Source organism: Notothenia rossii, assembly GCF_949606895.1.
Source record: "Notothenia rossii genome assembly, chromosome: 2".
Classification (NCBI taxonomy): domain Eukaryota; kingdom Metazoa; phylum Chordata; class Actinopteri; order Perciformes; family Nototheniidae; genus Notothenia; species Notothenia rossii.
This window is the reverse complement of record NC_136904.1, coordinates 74,509,597-74,531,503: the sequence shown is the minus strand read 5'-3', so window position 1 is coordinate 74,531,503 and position 21,907 is coordinate 74,509,597. Positions and strand designations below refer to the sequence as shown.

The following is a 21,907-nucleotide window of genomic DNA, read 5'->3' as shown; positions in this document are numbered from 1 at the left end:
ACACACACACACACACACACACACACACACACACAAGAGAGAGGCCCACAGCACCTGTGTGTAGAATAATCCTTCAGTGTAGTTAACCTGTGTCTGCAGAGAGATCTAGCAGCTCTCTGTCCACCTTTGTTTCAGAAACATTGTTGTGATGTTGATGTTTTGCTCGATCCAAAAGGATGGATTTAATTGATAGGATATTTACAACCTGATTCATTTCTTTTTTGGGTAATTTTTTATTATTTCCGCAGAGATATACCCATCCCTTGATCATTAAATAATATATGTCTGTCAGTAGAACTGACTATTTATATAATTGTACATATCATTTACTTAAATAAAAGTACAAGTGTTACATTGGACCAATCAAACTAATTAGAAATAATGTCAAATACAGCGATATTAACATTAAAATATAATAAACAGAGGATTATATTGCAATTATATTGCTATTATATTGCTATATCATTATTGTATGTGTCTTCCAATTCAAGTAAAGCCACACATTTGTCCTGTATTATAGCATATATAATCAATATTAAATGTTTTGTATAATGTAAATACCTTATCATATACTTCATATATGTATTTATTTTTTCAACTGTCATGTTTATGTATGTTTTGATAGGGGCTATCTATCTATCTATCTATCTATCTATCTATCTATCTATCTATCTATCTGAGGGTGCGCCCTCTCCTCGGCTCTTTCCGGCGATGTTGATATTGGGCTCGTCCCCGCCTCTGCCAGACTGCTTTATGTCTGGCAGCAGAGACCATGCGCGGTCGCCATATTACGGAGCACCCCTCCCCTTCAGCCCGTCACAGGCAGCACGGAGCCACAGCAGCGGTGCAGGAGGCAGGCTACAACACTGAACAACGCTGGGGAGGACCAGTGATACAGCAAAACCAACGACAAAACGAGGATTCAGTGGCATGGATTTAACATTTGTACGCCGCTATTAATGGATCGTATTCGGTTATACATCTCTGTGCACCGGAAGAAAGGTTGCTTGTTTACATTTTCATTCCTTTGAGCACATTCAGTAGCTAAAACGGCTCGCTTTAGTTGTGTTTAGCTAGCCGGTGAAGGAGACTGGCAGCTAGCTCGCTGACGTTACTCCTCTGTCAGGCTAGCATCTACATTAAGGCTAACTTATCTAGCAGCTATTTGCTTTCAGTACGGGTGGCATAGTTTCTCATTAGAAAACCTACAAAATGTTAGCTTGTGTTTAACAAAGCCACTAACTGATATCACTGGTGATTTAACGCTGGCATCAGCTGACGTTAGCTCGCTAGCTACTCAGCGAGCGGCCACTAGCTTCTCTTGCCTCGCTAACTGTCACCGTAAAACACTTCATCGTGTTTTAGAGGCTGTAAATATTGGCATAACTTCGCCTGACATTTGCAAACATTCAGTTCTTGGTTAATATATTTATTTTTCGATCGTGTTGTCTGTTGGTTGAAGTGTAGTCAAAACGGCGCCGTTAACGAGCTGCAGCCTTATTGCATACTGTCAGAGAGCAACCACCCCCCGGATCCTCTCGAAATGCATCATCCGGACCCTGCAGGAGACTCTGGCAGTGTTAGAAAGATGGCGCACCCGGCTGTCTTTCACAGAAGGGGTAGCAACACAGGCAGCGGGAGCGGTTCAGCGCTGTCAACACCGGCAAACCCGGTGGTCAATAACAGCCACGTCCCGGCCGATGATTACCAAGCCTCCCTGTTGATTCAGTGCCAACCCCCTGCTGGGTCATCCTCCCCGGGTCCCCATCACATGCCACCCCACAGCCTGAATCTGCATGCCCAGCCCCAGCCCACACAGACTGGAGCTCAGATAAAAAAGAAGAGTGGCTTCCAGATTACAAGTGTAACTCCAGCTCAGATATCTGTGAGTACCAACAACAGTATTGCAGAGGACACCGAAAGCTATGATGACCTGGATGAGTCCCACACAGAGGATCTCTCTTCTTCTGAAATACTGGATATGTCTCTATCCAGACCTAATGACATAGTGGGAGGAGAGAGGAGCTCTTCGGAGGAGACTCTGAATAATTTCCATGAGGCTGATACCCCTGGAGCTGTCTCCCCCAACCAGCCTTCACACCCACATGCCATGAACCAAGCTCAACAGCATGGTGGGACCATGGTGAATGGGAATGTACATCATCACCATCACCATCACAACCATGCCCAGGTCTACCCTTTGTCCTCTGGGACTGGGAGCACTCCATCTGCCCTCAATTCTGGAGCTTTACCCTGTATTACCCAGAAAATGCCTTCTAACGTGGGGGGCCCTCAAGATAATGTTTCCCAGGCTGCCCCTCCAAGGATTGCCGCTCAGCCCCAGGGGGTTGTGGCCCCGGGATCCCTCCCTGGAATGCACAGCTCTGCTATGGACACTACAGTTAGCATAGTTAATCCCAAGACCAGCACTGTTAGTAATGTGAATATTTTGAGCTCTGCCAACGTGCCTGTGAGAGGGGGGATAAGCATGAGTGCTAGCAGTAGCAGTGGTGGCTTTCCTTTCAATGTGATGAGCAGCATTGCAGGGAGCGGAGGTGCTGTTGCAGCCGCAGGTAACCTTATAACCCCCACCTCTAATGTCAACATGATCCAGCAACACCAAAACATCAACTCCAACATCACTATGACTAATACGACTTCTGCTGTTAGTGCCTCTGGAGGGATCGGGGTCCCAGCTGGGATCCATGGGAGAGTTGGAGCTGCCGTGCTGCAGCCTGTGAGTGCTCCTAACACATCTGTGGCCCCTGTAACATCGGCCCCTGCCCAGCCTGCCCCAGCTCCAGCCCCTGCTGTGGCTACCACCAGCTCTCGCTTCCGGGTGGTGAAGCTGGACTCTAGCTCTGAACCCTTTAAGAAGGGAAGATGGTTATGCACTGAATTCTACGATAAGGAGACCCCTGCCTCTGCTCCAAGCTCCGCTGCGTCGGAGACTGGCTCTCACAACATGCGTCAGTTTGTCTCTGAGAGTTTTGCTGGGACATCAGAGCGAGAAAGCACAAGTGGTAGTTCAGTGAGTAGCACTATGAGTACACTGAGCCATTATACTGAGAGTGTGTGCAGTGGAGATGCTGGGGGACACCCAGTACCCCAACACGCCTCCCCTCCACAGGGATATCAAGGAATCCTCCCCAGTGGTTTAAGCATGGGAGTGTCCCAACCTTACATGCCCCCGTACGATATTACCCCCTCGGCTCCAACTAGCATTCATCAACCTGTTTCCATGCAAGGCCACCAGACCGCCATCCCGACATCCGCTTTACCCCACCACCAGCTCACTTATGCCCAGGCAGTTGCTAGTCCGCCCTTAGGCTCCACACAGGGCCTGGTAGGTGTTCAGCAGCAACAGGGAGGCTATGCCCTGTCACAGCAACCACAATCTAACCACCAAGCAGCCGCGGTGCAGGTGAGACCAGCTGAGTACACCCATTCACACCAAGGTGTCCCCCAGGCAGCTGCCTCTCAACCTCTGTCCAACCAAACTGGGTCAGCTCCCTCCGGGTCTGCTAACGGATTATGTCAGATGATAGGAGGCCTGCAGCAGTCACTGCTTCACACACAGACCTCCTCCTCTAATATGCCCTCTCATGTTGGAGCACCAGGTCTTGGCCAGCGGCCTCAGAGCCACCCAGGCCACCTGGACTGCCAGCAGCAGACACAACAGTCACTCCCAACACAAATCCAAAATCTGAGGACCCAGCTGCCCACAACAGTCCACCAGAACCAAGTATCTGCATCAAGTGTGCCTCCACCCAACCCTCAGAGCGCCCCCCAAGCCCACAACACTGGGAATAGCGGTCGGATGCCCACGCAGGGTGTTCCTCAGAGCCAGGCGTCTTTTCTCAGTTTGTCCCATGACCACAACAGCGCCCTTGCTCTGGCTCATGCTGCCCAGGCCAGTGCCCTCTATGCCAGTCTGCCTACCTTCACCACCACGCAGCTGCAGGACGCCCAGCGGCTGCTCCTCCAGCACCAGTCGACTCTGTTGGGGCTGCCCAAGCTGTCCGGAAGGGAGGCTGGGTCTGGATCCAGCGCTGGCCAGGGTCAGGAAGCTGATGGCAACGCCGCTGCCGCCAGTGCCTTAACTGCATCAGCTGGTCTAAAGACTGGTGATGGAGAGGATGATGGGTAAGAGATTATATTTCTTTACTTTTTCTTCTGATTTATTTAATTGGTTGTAAACCTATATTGGCACATTTTGTCTAGCTTACTGAGAGATGCTTCTTGTAACATGTGTGCTGGTTGACCCAATCGGCATTCATAGTGTGGGATTGATGCTGGATGATTTCACTGGTTGCTGTGGCAGCCGTGAGGGAAGAAAAGTGTCATTGTGTTTCTCGATAGCCAGCAGACAATTGCCAGGCTTCCACAGGCTGTCTGTCCTCTTTCCGTTGGACACAGTGCAGGGTTCAGATGGATGTGACTTGTCTTTAACAAGTGGCTGCAGTGATTCGACATTTTATTCCTTTCTTGAATGCTGAGTGTCTGCCTTACAGCGCACAATTTCTGCTGGGTGCACAGATCGCTGTACACACTCTCTCAGCACATTGTTTTGTTGTTGAAAAGCAGGAAAAAAGAAGGAGGAGGCAGGATTATTTAATTAGAGATAGCAGGTGCTAGGTTGCTGCAAATGAAAATGGAGCAAACTAGTCTTATCCTACAGATGAAACAAAACATTAAAGACTACTTCATTTTGTTTCCCAAAGCAGGCCTTATTCATAATCGTTCTACCTTTCCGTTGAATTCACGAGGAAGGGATGTCGGTTTACTAGTTGACATGAAAAGTGTTGCGCAGTAGTCCTTTCCTTCACTGAAAGCTTATTGATTTAATTAAGAGCTCTCTATATTCACTATCTCTCTTCTTTCTCCCATCTCTCTTTGACACTCCTCCAGCTGGTACAGTTTGGTTGCAACGTGTGCTGTGAACCCGCTTCAAGCTCTCCTCTGGAATGCCTTCCCAACAAGTTTCAAGCACTGGTTTCTGAGGTTACAGGGGAATTTTAATCACCCAACAACAGGAAATTGTCCACATTTCAGCTGCTCTTACAGTCTTAAACCCATTTTCCCAACCTCTGAAAATGTTATTATAACCTCCAGTTTCTAGGATGTTTTGCATGCCTCAGTTATAATTACAAAGATGAGGTTGATGACTTGACTGGTTTTCATTCTAGGAATGTTAAGGGTAGCATGGATTTTTATAATGATGCTTGTTCTGTTTCAGTCCCTCTTTATGGGCTGGTAAATGGATACTGAAGGATGGCTACTGTTATCACATGACGTTTAACTCTGGGGATTGTGAAATCTATGGGGATCAGGTGGATTATTGTCTTTGATGATAAGTAGCTTTTTGGTGAGACCAAAGCCCTTGTTTCAAATGAGAAGATTGTCCTGGTGAATTAGGCTCACAGTACATTTCTATGTAGTTTACCTGCTGTCACGCGAATACAATTAGGGGACAGTGCCTGAAGTTGAAGTCTGTGTTTCGCTCACTGATGTGTGGCTGCAACTGAAACTGGACAATTTCAATTAATCTTAACCAACAAACCTCATTGATAAAATAACTGCTAAAGTTTGCTATTGCACACTTACAAAGAAGACACACTAGGCATGGCCAAATCAATCTTGCTGATTTTTGATAATCAGCTGAAGCTTAATTCACTGTGTTAGGTTAGGCGTCAATTCCACATTTAAATAACTGACAAACCACTGATTTAATCTGAGCTCCCATGTTATTATAGCATAGAAATATAATTGTCATTTTTGTAGGTAAATCTTTGCTCCTCATGAATAAGATCACACAGAGCACACACAGAGCTTTTCAGCTGCCCATTAGGATGTATAACCATCTTTGAGGTCACACTTTTCAATATCTTACTGCCATACTGATTAGTGTTACTCTTACATTTGTACCCAAATAAATATTTAGAATATATAAAGATGTTTCTTTCAGCTTACAGTCCAGCTACTGTTTCTGGATCATGGCTGTTTCTTTGTAATTGTTAGGAACTTTTTATTTAATTTGAGGTTTCATACCACTTGCAAATGTTGTGCGTCACTTGTGTTCAAGAGAAACTAAAACCAAGTTCAAACTGCACAGTGATTGTATTTCCAGGAAAAATACATCAACAAGCTGTCTTTCGTCTCAACCAATAAAATTGGGGGTTTTGTTTGCATTTATTTTCAATTTGTACTCATTTGGACAACACAATTTGCGAGCCTATATGATTACAATAAGATTGCACTTAAAGTTAATTTCCAGTTTTATTGAATCATTGCTATAAATGTCATAGTCGTAACAGAGGAGGCTCTGGTATTCATTCCTTTCACTTCCCTGCCTCAAATGATGGCCATTTTGTATATTGCGTCATTAAAGTACATGTGATGGCACCTTTTCAAGGTCACTTAATGGAACCATACTAAGACCCTGAACCTGTTTCCTGGTCTGAGTTTACAAGCAAGGCTGGGGGGGGGGGGTCTGTGTAACATATCAGTGGTTGTTCTGTTCCCGGGGTCTGCTGTGAGGCTCCTGTCAACATATTTTCAGCTTTTTAGTGTGTGGGATGACCCTAACCCCCATAAATCACCTCCTAAGGCGAGGCTGTAAAAACGCCCGGGTCTCTTTAGAGTGTCAGTGCAGAATAGTGTGTGTGTGTGTGTGTTTGTGTGCGTGTGTTAGAGAGTCTGTTTGAATGAGGGAGGCTGTCAATTGTGCATTTGCACTAACATGCCTTGCATTAAGGGAATATGTTCAAAATGGGTGGGTGGTCTGTGCGTGTGAGTGAGGAGACAGCTGCGTCTTGACTGCTGGTGGTTATAGGCTCATTCACAGTAAAACCGTGATTACAAAATGGTAACGAGCAAAATTAAGTATGACAGTATTCTAATGTGCAATATGCATATTTTCACATGCATGAGTCTTTGTATTTGAGGATGTGGTTTGGTGCTGCGCTGTGGTTCACATTGTCAAAGTTTCCGATAGAAGACAGTGTTTTGACGAAAGGTAATGTAGGCCTGCTTTGCAAACTTGGCTAAATGAGTTTGGTTAAGGGTCTAGTTAACTTTAGTGCATGGTCTTATTTTCTGTTTCTTTTTTAATGTAAAACCCTTTTAAAGTTTTTCTTAGTATTGTTCATTATTATGTAGGTTTGTGGTGAGATCTGGCTGTGAACTAATGTCAGATGTTGCATTAATGTATCATGCTTAGTTTGTTTGAAGTCCTAGCCTAGTTAATAATCTTATGTTATTGAGACAATGACTCAGGGTAATTCCTTTTTTCAAAATCAAATGTTTGGTCTAAGTTTATTTTTATTAATTTGTTCAGTTTAATATTAGTATTAGCCAGTGACATGGTCATCTATTGATGTTAATACAGTTATGTTTTTTTTTCTTCTATCAGACCTACTATAATGGTAAAAACAGGATATTACATTTCTACTAATAATACTACAAATGATGTGTTTTTAGAATGGCCAACAAAGAGCCAATGACGATGGATTGTGGCAAAAGTTTAGCAAAGTACAACTTTTTATTAACCAGCCTACATCTTTTTTCTCAAGACCTTGTTCTGCCAGATAAATGGTCTCATTGAAACAAATGAGGATGCTGCAACACATCCCTATTGTTAGTTTGAATACAGACTAAGTGTGTGAGTGTGAAGGCTCAGGGGAATGTGGCTTTGGCTGGCATAATGATGGCTATCTCTGCCGCTGGCTGTTTTGAATGTAATCTTGCCACTGGCAGTGCAGAGAGCCAGTGTGTGCTGGGCCCGTTGCTCATTGTGCAGAGATCAACGAGATCCCCAGAATTCCCAACACACAGAGGAAGTGACCCAACCTGACTCAGTCAGACCTACTGACGCTGGTATAGAGCGGTGAGGGCACAGCAGGCTGGACCAGATGGAACCAGACTGAGCAGAGTCCAGCTCTGATAAGTCCTGTCTTTGTGTTGCCCCACTGTTCCCTCCATCAGTGCCCACTCTGCAGATGGTTTTGTACGATCATTGGCTCACGGAAGGTTATACTGTAGAAACACCTGATGCCCAGATGTTCCAGTCTTCTAAAGTGGGTCGTAGATAAAAACTGATTTCAAACAGTGGCCATTCTTAGTTTGTTTTTCTTTCAGACCACATTTCCATTAATGACAGCCGTATGAGTTTAGAGGCAGACACTGTGCTAACTCAGCCTTTCCTCTGCTGTTACATTTAGCTTGCGATCAATCATAGATCAAAACTTGTAATAAATTCTAAAAGTTCTAGATAGCCATTTTTGTTGTTTTCTAAGTTACAATGGATTCCAATTTGTACATAAAAGATGTATGTCACTATTAACCTGGACAAAATAATTTATATTCACAACATTATACACTTATTATACTACTGAAACACTTGGATCACTTTACATTTACAAGCAGTTTTATTTCATTACAAATAGGACAGACATTTTTTTTGTAAAATAGGGCCATATATGCCAATGGATCCAATCCAATATTGTCCCTAGCGTTTATCGATTCAATGATCAATGACCCAATTTCACTGATTTCAAATTAACCACCCAAATCACCTCAGCCTCTTTGAATGATGTCATTTGCACCCCGAATTGTCTCATCCATAATTCTTATGTTGACCCTTTATCCGTTTTATTTTTTTACTTTAAAATTCTCTGAAATTGATCTGCAAATTAACCATGGACTTAAAATGCACACAGGTGTATAGATTGGGCAGATGTTGTGCTTTTTAAGCTGTGAAAAGCATTTATTGATGTAATGAAAAACATTTTGACAGTGTTTCCCCTAGGTTTACTGACTTGGCAGGGTGCTGCTCGGATACCCCGAAAAAAACTAGTTATCCTCTGGAGCAGAGAGAGGAGCTGTAGATTATTGTTATTGATATCGTACAGTAACAAAGTATTTGTACATTACAAAGTAATAAAGTACAGTGTTACACTGTACTTTATTACTTTAATTCAAACTGTATTCCCTTCTTATCATGTTGTCTACACTTCTTCCTTTGATTGATACATTTAAATCACCTGGCTACAGCATATAACATACCTGCTGCAACCCTGTGCTGCTGCTGCTTCTCTCTGCCTTATCCTCTATTTAGACCCTCCAGAAAAACGAAATTCTGCGATCGCGGAATTTACCGCATAATCAGCAAAATGGCGCAGATTTTGAAAAGGCCGCATATTTATCAAAAGGCCGCATAATCCCCGCATTTTTCCACACAAAGTTGAGAGGAAAAAAAGTGAACTCGTCTTGACGTGACGTCATCAGCTCGCGCATCACAGAATGTAAACAACACTGTATAGAGTGAACGTGTGGAGCTCACACGATAGAGAAAACACCAAGATGAAAAAATCTAATCCATCTCATTTACCGACGAACATTTCTACTAAAGAGAAGTGGAGCCCCGCCCTTCAGAAACAGAGCGGAGGGAGAATGTGAATACGCAAGGCAGTGGACACTGAAACATGCACATTGGATAAATAACACAGGCGTTTAGTTTATTTAATAAAAGAGCACATGTTTAATGTGAAACGTGACCGTAGATATATTACTTCAGTTGCAATTTGGTGCTATATATATATATATATATATATATATATATATATATATATATTTTTTTTTTTTTTTAAAATAATAATAACAAAAAACACCTCAAATTTCAGGCAGGGCGCAGGGCTCCGTTTGCAGGGCGCAGCGCCCCGCCAAGACAATGGTAGGGGAAACAAGATATTTTCGTAGTATATGCACCAATATTGTGGCAGTGTTTGTTTTTATATATCAAACTCTGGCTTTTCCACAGTTGCACTATAAAAGGTGTCTCAGTAGAAGTAAACAGCATTTGTTATTTGTTTTGCTGCTGACACCTCCCCCACCCCAGCACACAGACCGAGCCAGAGAACACCAGAACACAGCAGAGCGCTAACAGGCTGTGTGTGAGCGAGAGGGAGGGAGGGAGGGAGGTCTCACTACACCACATTGAATATTTACTGTCTTTCCATGCCAGGCAGTGAGCGCATGAATGGCAGGATAAAACTAAACAAGAAGATTGTGAGCTGTTTACTGGGTATTAATAAAACAGAGGTTAATACAAACCACTTGCACGTGAACATCTCTATAAATCCCCCCCTGTCTCTGTGTATTTGTGAGCAGATGCATCATTGATTTTAATTATCTGCTCTCCCCCTTTCTCTCAAATGGTTTATTTTTCCATCAATAAACAGGATTGTTTCACTTAAGAGTGTGGTGGGAAAACTAATGGCTCGTAATGGATGATAATGGATTGTGTTTTTAGCTGGCCTTTCATCTATGGGAAAATTGCCCTTCCACCTCTAAATGCACGCACGCGGACCAGCACGAGCACATGCATGCACGTTGCACGCTCATATATATATCCACTGAAGGGGTTTGTCTGTAGTGCAGTGAAATCAATAGACTGGGGTCGTCCTGTTGGATTCCGGAGAGGTTCAATGTTCGCCTCATTTGTTCTGGGGGAATGAGACGGTTTGAAGCACTGCAGGGATCAATTGTTAACCAAAATTGGATTGTCATGTGTTCATAGCCTTACTAGTTCAGGAGAGCATGGACTAATAGTGAGTCATTGTACTTGTAAAAACAGAGACTATTTTTTAAAGCATTGTTGGATTGACACAGGAATTACCTAAGACCCTTACAAAACGCCTACCTGAATTAGGGCTTTTACCTGGATTATATGAGCGATGTGGATGGCATCTGTGGCATGCCATTCACATTCTGGTTGCTGCTCAGACTGACCCTCAGTTCCTCCTGAAAGGGCTCATCTGGCTGGTCGTTTGACTGACAGTAGAATGACGGTGCATTAAACAGAGGAGAGGCGGGTGTTAAATAACCTATCCCTCTCTTTATTTTGCTAAGAAAACCGTTTACTTTATCTTTTGGCTGGATGTCAAATTTGATTTAAATAGTTTGATACTACTATTTGAGGCATATATGCCTATTGCCGCTACAGTAACCAAGGTAACCACAGTAAACAATGCTGCTGTAGGTGCAACATGTTTTAGAGAAAAATGCTGTGACCATAGAGAAAGGACTACAGGTTTAGTTATAATAAAAACACAGTATACATACATAGGATCAAATTGTATTAATATTAAGATTGGAAAACTTGGAGTCAAATATGTGCAAGTTGGAGAGACTTGCTGGAGCTACTGTATTATTGTAACGTGCCATATTAAAGGAAATTAGTGTTACCTAGGTAACAATACATTCTTCTCATCATGTTTTGCAGAAGTTCTTGAACAGAAGTAACTATTTTGTGGTAATATAAAAGTCCGGTAATCTACGAGGTGTGGCCTAACATCAGTGTGATGTACTATGAAGAGGTGTTGATGGAGGTTTGATGTTTAGCCTCATTTTTTTTTTTTTGGCTTGAGTGGGCTGCCCCCCCCCCCCAAAAAAAAAACATGCAGACATTGTGCTGAATCATGGCCGGCATTCCTGTGGCCAGAACACTGTCCAGTCAGCTCCAGGAATCTCTATATCTCTGCATCTCTCTCTCTCTCTGGCACACACACACACACAATCTCACGCACACACTCACACATAGACAGAATGCATTGCATGACTTTGCTATTGGCGTAAACATTCCTGCTTTTTTTTTTATCCATATCCAATCGTTTTTTTAAAGATTTTACAGGGATAAACATTTCCAAGGTCATCCGATATAGGCGAAGTGATTGATAAAAATGTATTTTTAAGTCTGTGTGGAGGGTTGTGTTAATTGGTTGCGTTAGTTGACTATTGAACGGTAGGCAGATATTAAAGTGCTTTTAAATGCAAAACTGCAACTCATTAAGTGAAGCAGAACATTTAGTGAAATAACATGTGCATTTTGGAAATTATAACAAATCACAACTTGTGATTGAATATGAGTTAGATATTAGTCGCTGGACATTATTATTATCATGCCATAGAAGTTGAGAAGGAAGTAATAATCTGTTGGGAGGGACTGCACCAACAGGATCAGTTGGTTGTTACAAAAGTTATCACAAAAAAAGGAAACAATGTCCAAGGTGTTGCCTTTTTAGACATCTTTTTTTCCAGTATTTAAAGATTTATTTTAGTGCAGAGGAAACATCAGAGAGGCTTGAAGACTGATTAAGAGTTTTTGCTCTGAATTATTTTAACAAGTAATTGATACTACACACTACATGTCAAAAAGGTAGATGAAATGCACAAAATGAACCATGGTTTGGTAACTGCAGGGAAATGCAAAAAGGTTCGGAAGGACGGATATCCACAGATAGATGTTTTGATTAGGGGTGCACCGAATGGGAAATTCTTGTCCGAAACCGATACCTAAAAAAAAGAAGATATATACATAATGTATACATTTTTTACCGATGTTGTTCAGCTACCTGATTATGGAAAAAGACAAACTTAACTTAAATAATAATCACTATTATGGGTCCATAAAACATTTATTCAGCACTTTTGAATGCATACAGTACATTAATTCCAAGTCAAGTGAATTTTCTTTTCTCTGTAGGATAACTACAACAAAGTGCATTCAGAACAAAGCCAAGGTGCTTTAAAACTGCATAAACATCTAGGCTAGTAGGCCTACAACAAAATAGTGTAAATAAAGACTAACAGCCAGGCCTTCAACAACAACAAATGCACCTATAAGTTTGGTAACCTAACGTGTTGTTGTGATGACGTATTCAAAACGCGGCGACAAGCACTGCGCGCGACCATGCTCGCGGCTGGCTCACAGCCAACATGTCTGCCGCTTGGAGATATTTCAAAATATCAGAGAAAGAGGCGTGGATTGCGATTTGTAAAACGTTTTCAGCTGACATTTCTCGAGGGGGTGTAACTGCAAAGACTTTCACCACTTCGGGATTACTCCACCACTTGAAATCAAAACACCCGGACAAATATGCAGAGTATGATCAACGTAACCCTGTTCTCTGACGTTCAGTGATATTTTTTCGGTGCTAAAATCCTTTCGGCCAAAAGGGCCTTTTTAACCATTTTCGGTCGATAATTTTCGGTGGCTGAATATTCGGTGCATCCCTAGTTGTGATACTAAAATGCACCTTGAAGCAAAAAAAAAACTGAAATTAAACATGCTCCCAGTCTATTAAAGTAATAGTTTGACATATTGGTAATTGATCTTTTTCTAAGAATAGACTTAAATATTTTTTAGTGAGTGAGATAACAAGAGCAATCTCATGCCTGTGCGAAGCTGCAGTTGGGACGGGGTTAGTCTAGCTTGGCAAAAACAGCATGAGTAAGAGAAAATTGTTAGACAGGCTCTATTCAAAAACACAGATGTCCTGCTGAAATATTAGAACAAGTCTGATGATCATCATGAAGTGTCACAGGGGGAAAGTTGGCTCATGTGGTTTGCTCAGGCTCTCTGTGAGGCTGTTATGACGTGAGATCTATCCAGCGAGTTTCTTTCCCACAGGGACGATATTCATTCACTCGCTTTGTGTGAGCTAATCCCTTTCTCTACGCTTTGTGGCTGAGTGAGGAAGGCTGCTGGAGGGACAGAGACATTTCTTTTTTGTGTGTGTTTATCAAATACATTATCTCTCAATAGTCTAGCCAGCTGCTTCTCTTAATAGCACAAATTAAGCACAGAGCCACTTCATCATTTGTGTGTCTGGTACTTAAATGTCCATGTACTTTCCCTATTATTTCCCATATATTGAATTTACTCACACAGCCCACACAAACGGACTTGCTCTCTCAATACGGGCGAGTTCATTTGATTGTGTGCTGGAGATGCACTGTTTTGAAAAAAAAAATTGAAAAAAAAATTCAATTTTAAAAGTGTAAAGCAATCTCTGTTTGAAATAAGATCGTCTTGTATTAGTCCCGCAGCAGGGGGATTTGCATAGGCATCTCTCATAAAAAATAAATAATCAGAATGTATTATATATTCAAAATAACCATAAATATAGAGACTGTATGGTTACATTTCAGATTTAAAATTGGTATGTCAGAGCCTCTCCCCTAATTATTTTTAGAGTAACCAGATATACATTAAACAACCTTTTTTCCTTTCTTTTGGATTAATGCGCTGTTGGCTATATATACATTATACATTCCCTATGGTCTGTTTTGGCACGGATACTCTAGCATTAATGCCAACTATTTTCAGCTCTGTAAATAGTGCTGTACTACCACCTGCTGGTAGGCAAGCTGTGAACTGCCCACATACAGCAGGCCCACCCTATGGATCTACATATATTATTAATAATAATACATTACATTTAATAAAGCGCTTTTCCTGGTGATCAAAGCACTTACAAGCAAGTAAAACAAAAATAACAACAAAAGTAGAAAGTGCTAAGCTAGGCGGTTGACTCATCATACCTTAAGTCATGATCCAACATGTCATGATAATGCATGTTGCTTACCCTCGAATAAGGGGGTTCATCTGTGAATGAAGAGGAGTGGTGTCTAAAAGGGATCCAAGAGATTAAACGTATTACATTAAACTATAGGAAGCTTCATTATCACATTAGGGAATTAACATACGTGACCAAATAGGTAATTTAACTTTTTATTCCACAATTAAAACCTTTTTTGTGCAAACAGCAGTAGTGGACATCTTTTAAACAAAATTATAAAAATAAAATTAAGAACAGCTATACACCAGCTCCTTTATGCCGTTTTGAACCGTTCTCATATGGTGTAACACCGGCAAAGGCATCTGAAGTAGTTGTTTGCTGTGCATGCAGACTCAGAGCCTGCATGTCAATCCACTCAAGTACCCCTGACATGAGAGCCGCGCAAGTTTTCCTTTTGTAGCAAGCAGCAAAATAATTGTAACATGACGTGTTTGAGTTAATTTACCTACTTAATATCGAACACCCTAAAAAAGAAAACAAATAAATAAATCGCACGTCCCTGCGATGTGAATATCGCGCATGCGCATATCGCGGTTATCGCCATGACACGGTATATCGTTCAGCCCTAGCTTGGATGGTACATTTCCTTTTTTACCTGTAAGACTGGGAATGATTCTACTTGACTTACTTGGCCAATACACGTTCAGTCATATTTTTACTATGCACATCTTTTTGTAATTTATTTATTTAAAAGTCAGCTTTTCAATTTACGAGGTTTGCATGAGATAGTTCGTCCATCACCTTTATCATTAAATCATTTCTCATTCCTGAATGAAACATGTTCAGTGCGTAGTGCTGCAGTTGGAAAATGAATTGGTTTGAAAAGGTTTACGGCGCATTCTTGTGCTTCATCGTCTGAGACTTGAAACGGAGTCATGTGAGAGTTATTGAGGTCAAAAGAAGTCATAAGAGTTTATACATTCACAGAAATGATGGTGTGAATTGTTATGAAACAACTGGGGTAAGGATTTTAGGATGAAAGGAACTCATAAGCATTGTTTAAATCCATTCACAGCAAGCATATTTATGAGTAAGAAACACTATTTTACAGAACAAATCTCAAATTAAACTGGGAACAGTTGGTCCATGTGTGGCTTATTCCAGAAGATGGTTCGAGGAAGTGGGGTGCTGTCCTTCGTCCTATTGGTGCTTGAAGAAAGACTCAACCAAAGTACTCCACAGTGTGGACATGACAGAAGTGGATAACTGTTATTCACCCTAACATATATCTAATGACTGTAGATCGCATGGTCGGTTTGTAGTATTTAAGTGTGAATGTGGTTGATGAGGTCTTGTAGGAGCTCATGCCTCTCCAACAGGGCTTAAGGGAAAGATTCCAATGATTTCAGCAAACATCTATTCCTTCTGAGTAGACTATGGTTGCCAAATTTGGAGAATATTCTAGCTGGGAACGTTACGTGGGAATGGAATTATTGTGAATGAAGTCTAACTGGAATATATACGGATTATGTGTACGGATACACCTTTTACCATATCAAAAGGAGACATAGTCCATTATCTTGCCTATTCATGAATTTGATACAAACAATGTTAAATGACCCAATGTGTTTTCAATTGGACTTTCAGAATCAGAAACTAATTATCAGTTTAAAATAAATTGTCTTTTTCACAAATCTAGACAAAAACGAATTTAGAGAAATGTATTCTAGAAAAATGGGCTACATGTCCCTATAGTGGCTCATGAGAAACACTACATGACAGAAAATACCTGACATTGTTTTAGGCTTTGTTCAGCAAATAACTTTTTTTATTTGTCTTTTTTAAAATTACAACTTATTTGCCTTATTCAAATAAGTTGTCATTTAAAAATAAATGAACCTTAAAAAAATTCCATATTGGCTAATAAAGCCCACATAACAGTTATTATAGGCCCTGCATTTAAGTGATGAGCACTCTGTGAGCATGATATACTTTACAACCATATGACATTTAAGGTGTTAAAAAACATTGTTTTTTTGTTTGATGACAGTGAATGACATTAGAAAAGCACATCATGATTGCAAACTCTATCAGATGTCAAATTAATGTTGCTTTAGTGAAAACTGTTTTTGTTAAGTACCGTACAGAGATGAAATCGTGCAGATTGAATGAGGCTTTGTATTCAAAGAAAAGCAGTGAGCGACTCAGCAGGCTTGTTGAGTCTGGACATGTCAGACACTTCAGGGAACAACAAAGTGTTTGGGATTAATTGGTGGCGTTCTGGCAGAAAGCGAGTACTTGACATAAATTCAACCCTACAGAAGGAGGTCTATTCAGGTCCTTAATGGGAGTTGAATTAGTATTGACTGAGTCGGCAGTAGTTTCCACCAGGTGGCAGTGTATACCAACCAGTCTTAACAATAATACACTGTACTGATTAAGCATTTGCCTCTCAGTGTTGTCTTTCAATAAGTCAGCTGTTTTTTTGTTTTTTTTAAAGGATTTTAGCAGGACGGTATATTTTGGCTTCTTGGTTGTCAATTTTTTTTAAAGAGCCTTTAACAGCTAATTGCTATTGTAAAGTAACTGTGTTTTATGCTCAGGAGGAAGGTTTTCTGTTAGGATCCCATTTATATTTTTTTATAACTTGATATATTGAAGAAGAAAACAAGCTTGTGTGTACCTTGTGACCCCCTGTCATTAATCAGCTTTTCTCTTTTCTTCCTTTCATGTTTTCCTGTGGCCTCCCCTTTTTCTGCAACAGGTAAGACTTTTAAAAAATAAATAATTCTATCACTTTTATCTAAATAGATGTGCCCTATGGCTGCAATAACAGTTTGTTCTCCTTATTAATTAATCTGCAAAATATTTTATAGATTAATCCATTTATTGTTTGGGTCTATAAAACGTCAGAAAATAGTAGAAGAAATTGGGCCAAAAATATTGTGTTTGAATACTATCTAAACAATATGGCTTTTTCAAGGTCGATACAGATTATTAGTAATCAAGGAAATCGATAACCGATATTTGGAACCGATATACATTTTGCAGTAAAATCTGAAAATCTTGGTGTCAAAATGTAGAATAACCAGCTCTGCACATAACTGTTTGGCCCTGGTTCTCAAAAGAGCACCTGGAGATGTTGCTTGGTGCGCATCCTCTGTATCACGAATGTCAACGGGGGGGGGGGGGGTGCTAGTGGAGTATGAAGCCCTCTGTATCGTGCCTCGCAGCAGGGAGCACATGAAGCAGACCCTTCACGCGTCTTACCAGTTCTTATGCAACTCGCAAATATCTCTCTTCTCTCATGTCTCTCTGTCTCTCTCAATGTTGGTGCGCAAATGTGCTTTTTTCAAATGATCCGGTGCTCCTTTTTTGGCGGTGGGTGCGCACCAGTTATGTGCAGCCCTGAGAATAACACAACTTCTTTGAAATGCCTTTTTAATGTTTAATGAACTTTTCAACATCTTAAAACTGGTTTCCTCTCTGTGACCCTGAGTAAAGTAAATGAAGTAAAAATAAAACTTGTTCTAAACTTCTGATATTTGAGTCGCACTCATTTAGTAGTCCCAATTCAGCAGCACCAGATTGTGGTGCAGAAAGCAGAGTTGCTGTGAGGCTCCACTAGCAGCCGCCCCAGTCGTTCCAGCGCGTCACAGTTTCTCCGCCGCGAGACGCTAAAAAAGCCGATACCGATAATCTGTGAAATGCGGAATATCGGCCTCGATAATTGTCCTTGCCGATAATCAGTCGTCCCCTATTGAATACGATAAAATACAGAGAAAAGCAAGGAATCTCCAATCTTGAGAGGCTGAAAAAAACATTAATGCAATTTCTGCATGAAAAATTACTTTAAATGATTATCAAGATATTTGGCGATTCATTTTTTGTCAACTGGGTAATGATTGCACCAGGTTATAAGAGAGCAGCATGAGGTTATCCTGTTGTCTGTTGCAGTCAGAATCACTTCTGATTCTCAACTGAACATCCTGTACCAACTGTCCTCATGTTACACCTAAAGCGGTGAAACAGTGGAGAATCTCAAGAATTGCTTAATCAGACAAGAGTGAAGAGAGTGCATGAGGTTGCTTCCTATTTAGATCCCAAGTCAGCCACTCGTCCAGTTGCTCCTTTTACTTTGACACAAATGACAAAAAGCAAGGAATTGCAGGGGAACCTTGAATTGAACTCTGATTTGTCACCAGAAGATGGCGTCGTTGGTTCCGGTTACTCTTTCTGCATAAATGTGTTGCTAGACACGTTGTATTGGCATTTCTTACCACGTGTTGGAAACCATTACTCTGTTTAGCTGCATTGTAAATTGGTGAAACACACTTTTTGTTCATGAATTTTGGTCACCTATTATACTCAGTAATATGGTATTCACTGGGGGTGTCTTTAGAGAGCATGCCAGCAATTTGCCATTTAAGGTTGATTACCAAATCAGACCAGGAGGTAGTTACCCTGAATACAAAGCAGGAATACCCAGAGAAGGATCACCTCAGTGAGAATGGCATGATGATTATGATGATGATGATGATGATGATGATGATGGGGTCTGTGTTGTCTTTCCTGATTGTAAGGCCGTGCAGAAAACAAGAGTTTGTTAATGTGTAGCTAAGCCGAGCTTTTGATAGCTCTGATGTCGTCAGAGCAAAGTTAATCCACTCAGATCTCTGTCCTCCCCCCTCAAGTGAGTGAGGGAATGCAATATAAGAGGGAAAGAAAGAGAAACTTTAAAACTGTTCAATTGTTATGATGTGTAAAGACTGATATTTTTCTATAATCAGCTGAAACTGTTCAGTCATGATGTGAAACGGTCAACAAAGAAAAAGGGAAACTCAAGCTGCTGCTACACTTTTTATTTATCTAAAATTAAGCACTTTTGAGATGCACATATTTTCAAAATCTATTTTATTAATTTTTTTAAATGCAGCGCGAGAGGAACATTACACATATCCACAGTATTTTACTGTATATCTGTATAGTTCAATGTTAATTGACAATAAATTGTTGTTTTTGAATTGTACTTTCTTTATTTGAATGGCAGTCAGTTGTTGATGACATGCAGATGTTGATAAAGCTGCAGGCTACTTCAATATATATCACACTAATTCATAAAGCAAGTTAGACATTTGATGTTCCGGACCTTTGCATGGGGAGATTTTCCCTAACTGGACCTCGTTGAATTTTAGTTGAATAACCCTGATGTATACAATATATATTTTATATAAACAGGAATAAGTCTCATTGAGATGTAAATCTCTTTCCCAAGACTCACCTTGCCAAGAGAACAGCAATAACTTTGCTACAACAATAAAGACAAACGACACAAACAGACCTACTCTAAAATAATTCTGATGCATGAAACGGGTAAAATGGGAATTCAGAGAATTTGTATATATTGTCGCAATTTCTAATCATTTGGTGTGCAGTTTCCAAAGACAATCAATGCAATAGCATTGCTTCAAGGCAACATTCCCCTTTGGAAATGCTGGGACAAACTCTGATGACCATTACCATTCTCCATCAATTTCCTGGCCGGTCAATGACAAATCAATTCTGGTTCAAACCTTCAGTCCCTCTGTTCTCAGAAACTCATCCCAAATGAGGATGAAGCAGAGTAAATCGACTGCAATGGTAAAAACTGGGTCAGAAAAGCACGGGGGGTTGGAAGGAATGGAACTGTAAAACGCAGCAATCCAATCTCATGTCAGGAGGACATTTAGATGAGGTTTTTCAGTAGTTGCAGAAGGTTTTAAATACTATGTATTTTCAGAGATGCTAAACAGAAAAGTTATACGAAGTTCGGCTGGGAATTTAAAGAAGAGAACAAGAAACCTTGCTATTAAGCCACTTTTTGGAACTGGATCTTGATATCTAAAGGCTGTTAATAAAATAGCTGTTTGTTTACCATAATACTAGCTTAATTTTACCATTTACATACGTCTGACATTTTCCAGCTTTTCTATCAGTTAATAATGTCAGAAGACATGTTGTTGTTGAAGTTGCCTTCAGGAAAAACTCTTGAAGGATTCTTTTTTTTGCAAGAGAAGTGAGCTTGGTCAGAAGATAGGTTTGAAAACAGGAATTCTGCTGATGCTAAAAATATCTGCTGATGCCAAAAATATCTGTATACGTTACCAGCGTGTCCACAGCTTGGACTGTTTTAGTTATGAGGATTGCTGATCGTGTCAGAGGGAGATTTGCTGAAATGTAGAGTAGGGCATGAGGGAATCATGAATCACCTGGTCATGTGCTTCGGTGGAGTATCTAAATACACAGCCTCCTACAATGTGGAGGCTGTGTTTGTGACCCAGACATTAGTGTGAGTAAGCTCTCCTCCTCCATCAGCCTTTAAGAGATAAGAAGCTCTAGAAAAACAGAGATGTTGTAATCGAAGAGGAGGATACGCTTATTTTTTACGAGCACTAATAAGAGTTAGAATAGAGATGTGGTTTCATCAATACCAACTTGAAACTGTCCAAACATGAAAACTAAGCACAGGCGACTTAGGGGTCTCTCTCTGAATAAGGACATTTTGAATTGCATTAGTGAGAGCAATGCTTTGTTTATTTGAATGTGCAAGTGCAAAATATTTGTTATCATAATTTCAGCGACACTGCTGCAGCTCAGGCTTACCCATTGTGTGTATATATAGCTGTGAGGTGTTAAGGTGTAACGGAAACTTGTTGGAAATACTAAGTTTGAGTTCAACTATAGCTCGGGGGAAAATTAAGAGACCACTCCAAGGGTTCAAGATCCGTTCTTGTGCTTTTCTGGTGCTTAATTGGTTCTTCTCTGTTTTTACTACTGTGTGGTCGTGTTCTACTCACTTTGCTCAGTGCTACAGCTTGTTACAACTTGTAATTCCGTACTCGCCATTAACTGTTATTGCACAGGTTATTCTCGCCCCCCTCCGACGTAAGCGTCTTTGTTCTTGCCGGGCAGCCGATTGGGGCCAGCTAAGAACCGGGTTTCGGTACTGAGAGCCGGCTGCACTACATTGGAAACAGGAAGAACCAGAGCTAAATCAAGCTCTAGTCCGGCTGAGCGGAAAGCCAGTTGCAATATTATATTATAACGAATAGACGTTGAAATTGAATCGTGGTTTAAACGTAGCAGCAGTACAGCAGGGAACGTGGACAGCGGAGAAAAAAAGAGAGCCAAAATTGAGCCAACAAAATCAATATCAGGAGTAGTATGCTTTGATGGGATTCACGTCAACAAACGGCAACCCGCCCCAGGCATTGTGTTTTTTCTGTTGGTAGAAACTAGCCAACAGCTCGATGAAACCTGCGCACCTCCAGAGTCATCTCAGCACCAAACACCTGTGTCATGTTGGTAAGCCACCAGAATGTTTCAAGAGAAAACGTGCTGAGTACAGATCCTCGCAAGAGATGATGTGAAAAGCCTCCACAGCATCAGCCAAAGCACTGGAGGCATCGGACCTAAAACTCCTAAATAGTGTAATTGCAGTGTTATTACATGGTTTGATTATAATTGCACATTTTTTAAAAAACCCTTTCATGCATTGTGCTCAC

The 21,907-nt window shown here is 41.0% G+C and overlaps 1 protein-coding gene across 2 annotated transcripts in view; it reads left to right on the top strand.

Annotated features, from left to right (window-relative positions):
* Nucleotides 1–741: 741 nt before the first annotated feature.
* LOC307029144 (TSC22 domain family protein 1-like) overlaps nt 742–21,907 on the top strand; it is a 40,358-nt gene continuing 19,192 nt past the window's right edge. The window contains exons 1-2 of one of the 2 annotated variants that reach the window (XM_079664837.1): nt 742–4,146; nt 4,912–6,191. In XM_079664837.1, the coding sequence (XP_079520963.1) occupies nt 1,544–4,146; nt 4,912–5,122 (2,814 nt within the window). In that variant the 5' untranslated portion in view covers nt 742–1,543 and the 3' untranslated portion in view covers nt 5,123–6,191. Of the gene's footprint in view, nt 4,147–4,911; nt 6,192–21,907 lie in introns of those variants that run through there. The other variant, XM_079664836.1, reaches the window with a different exon arrangement.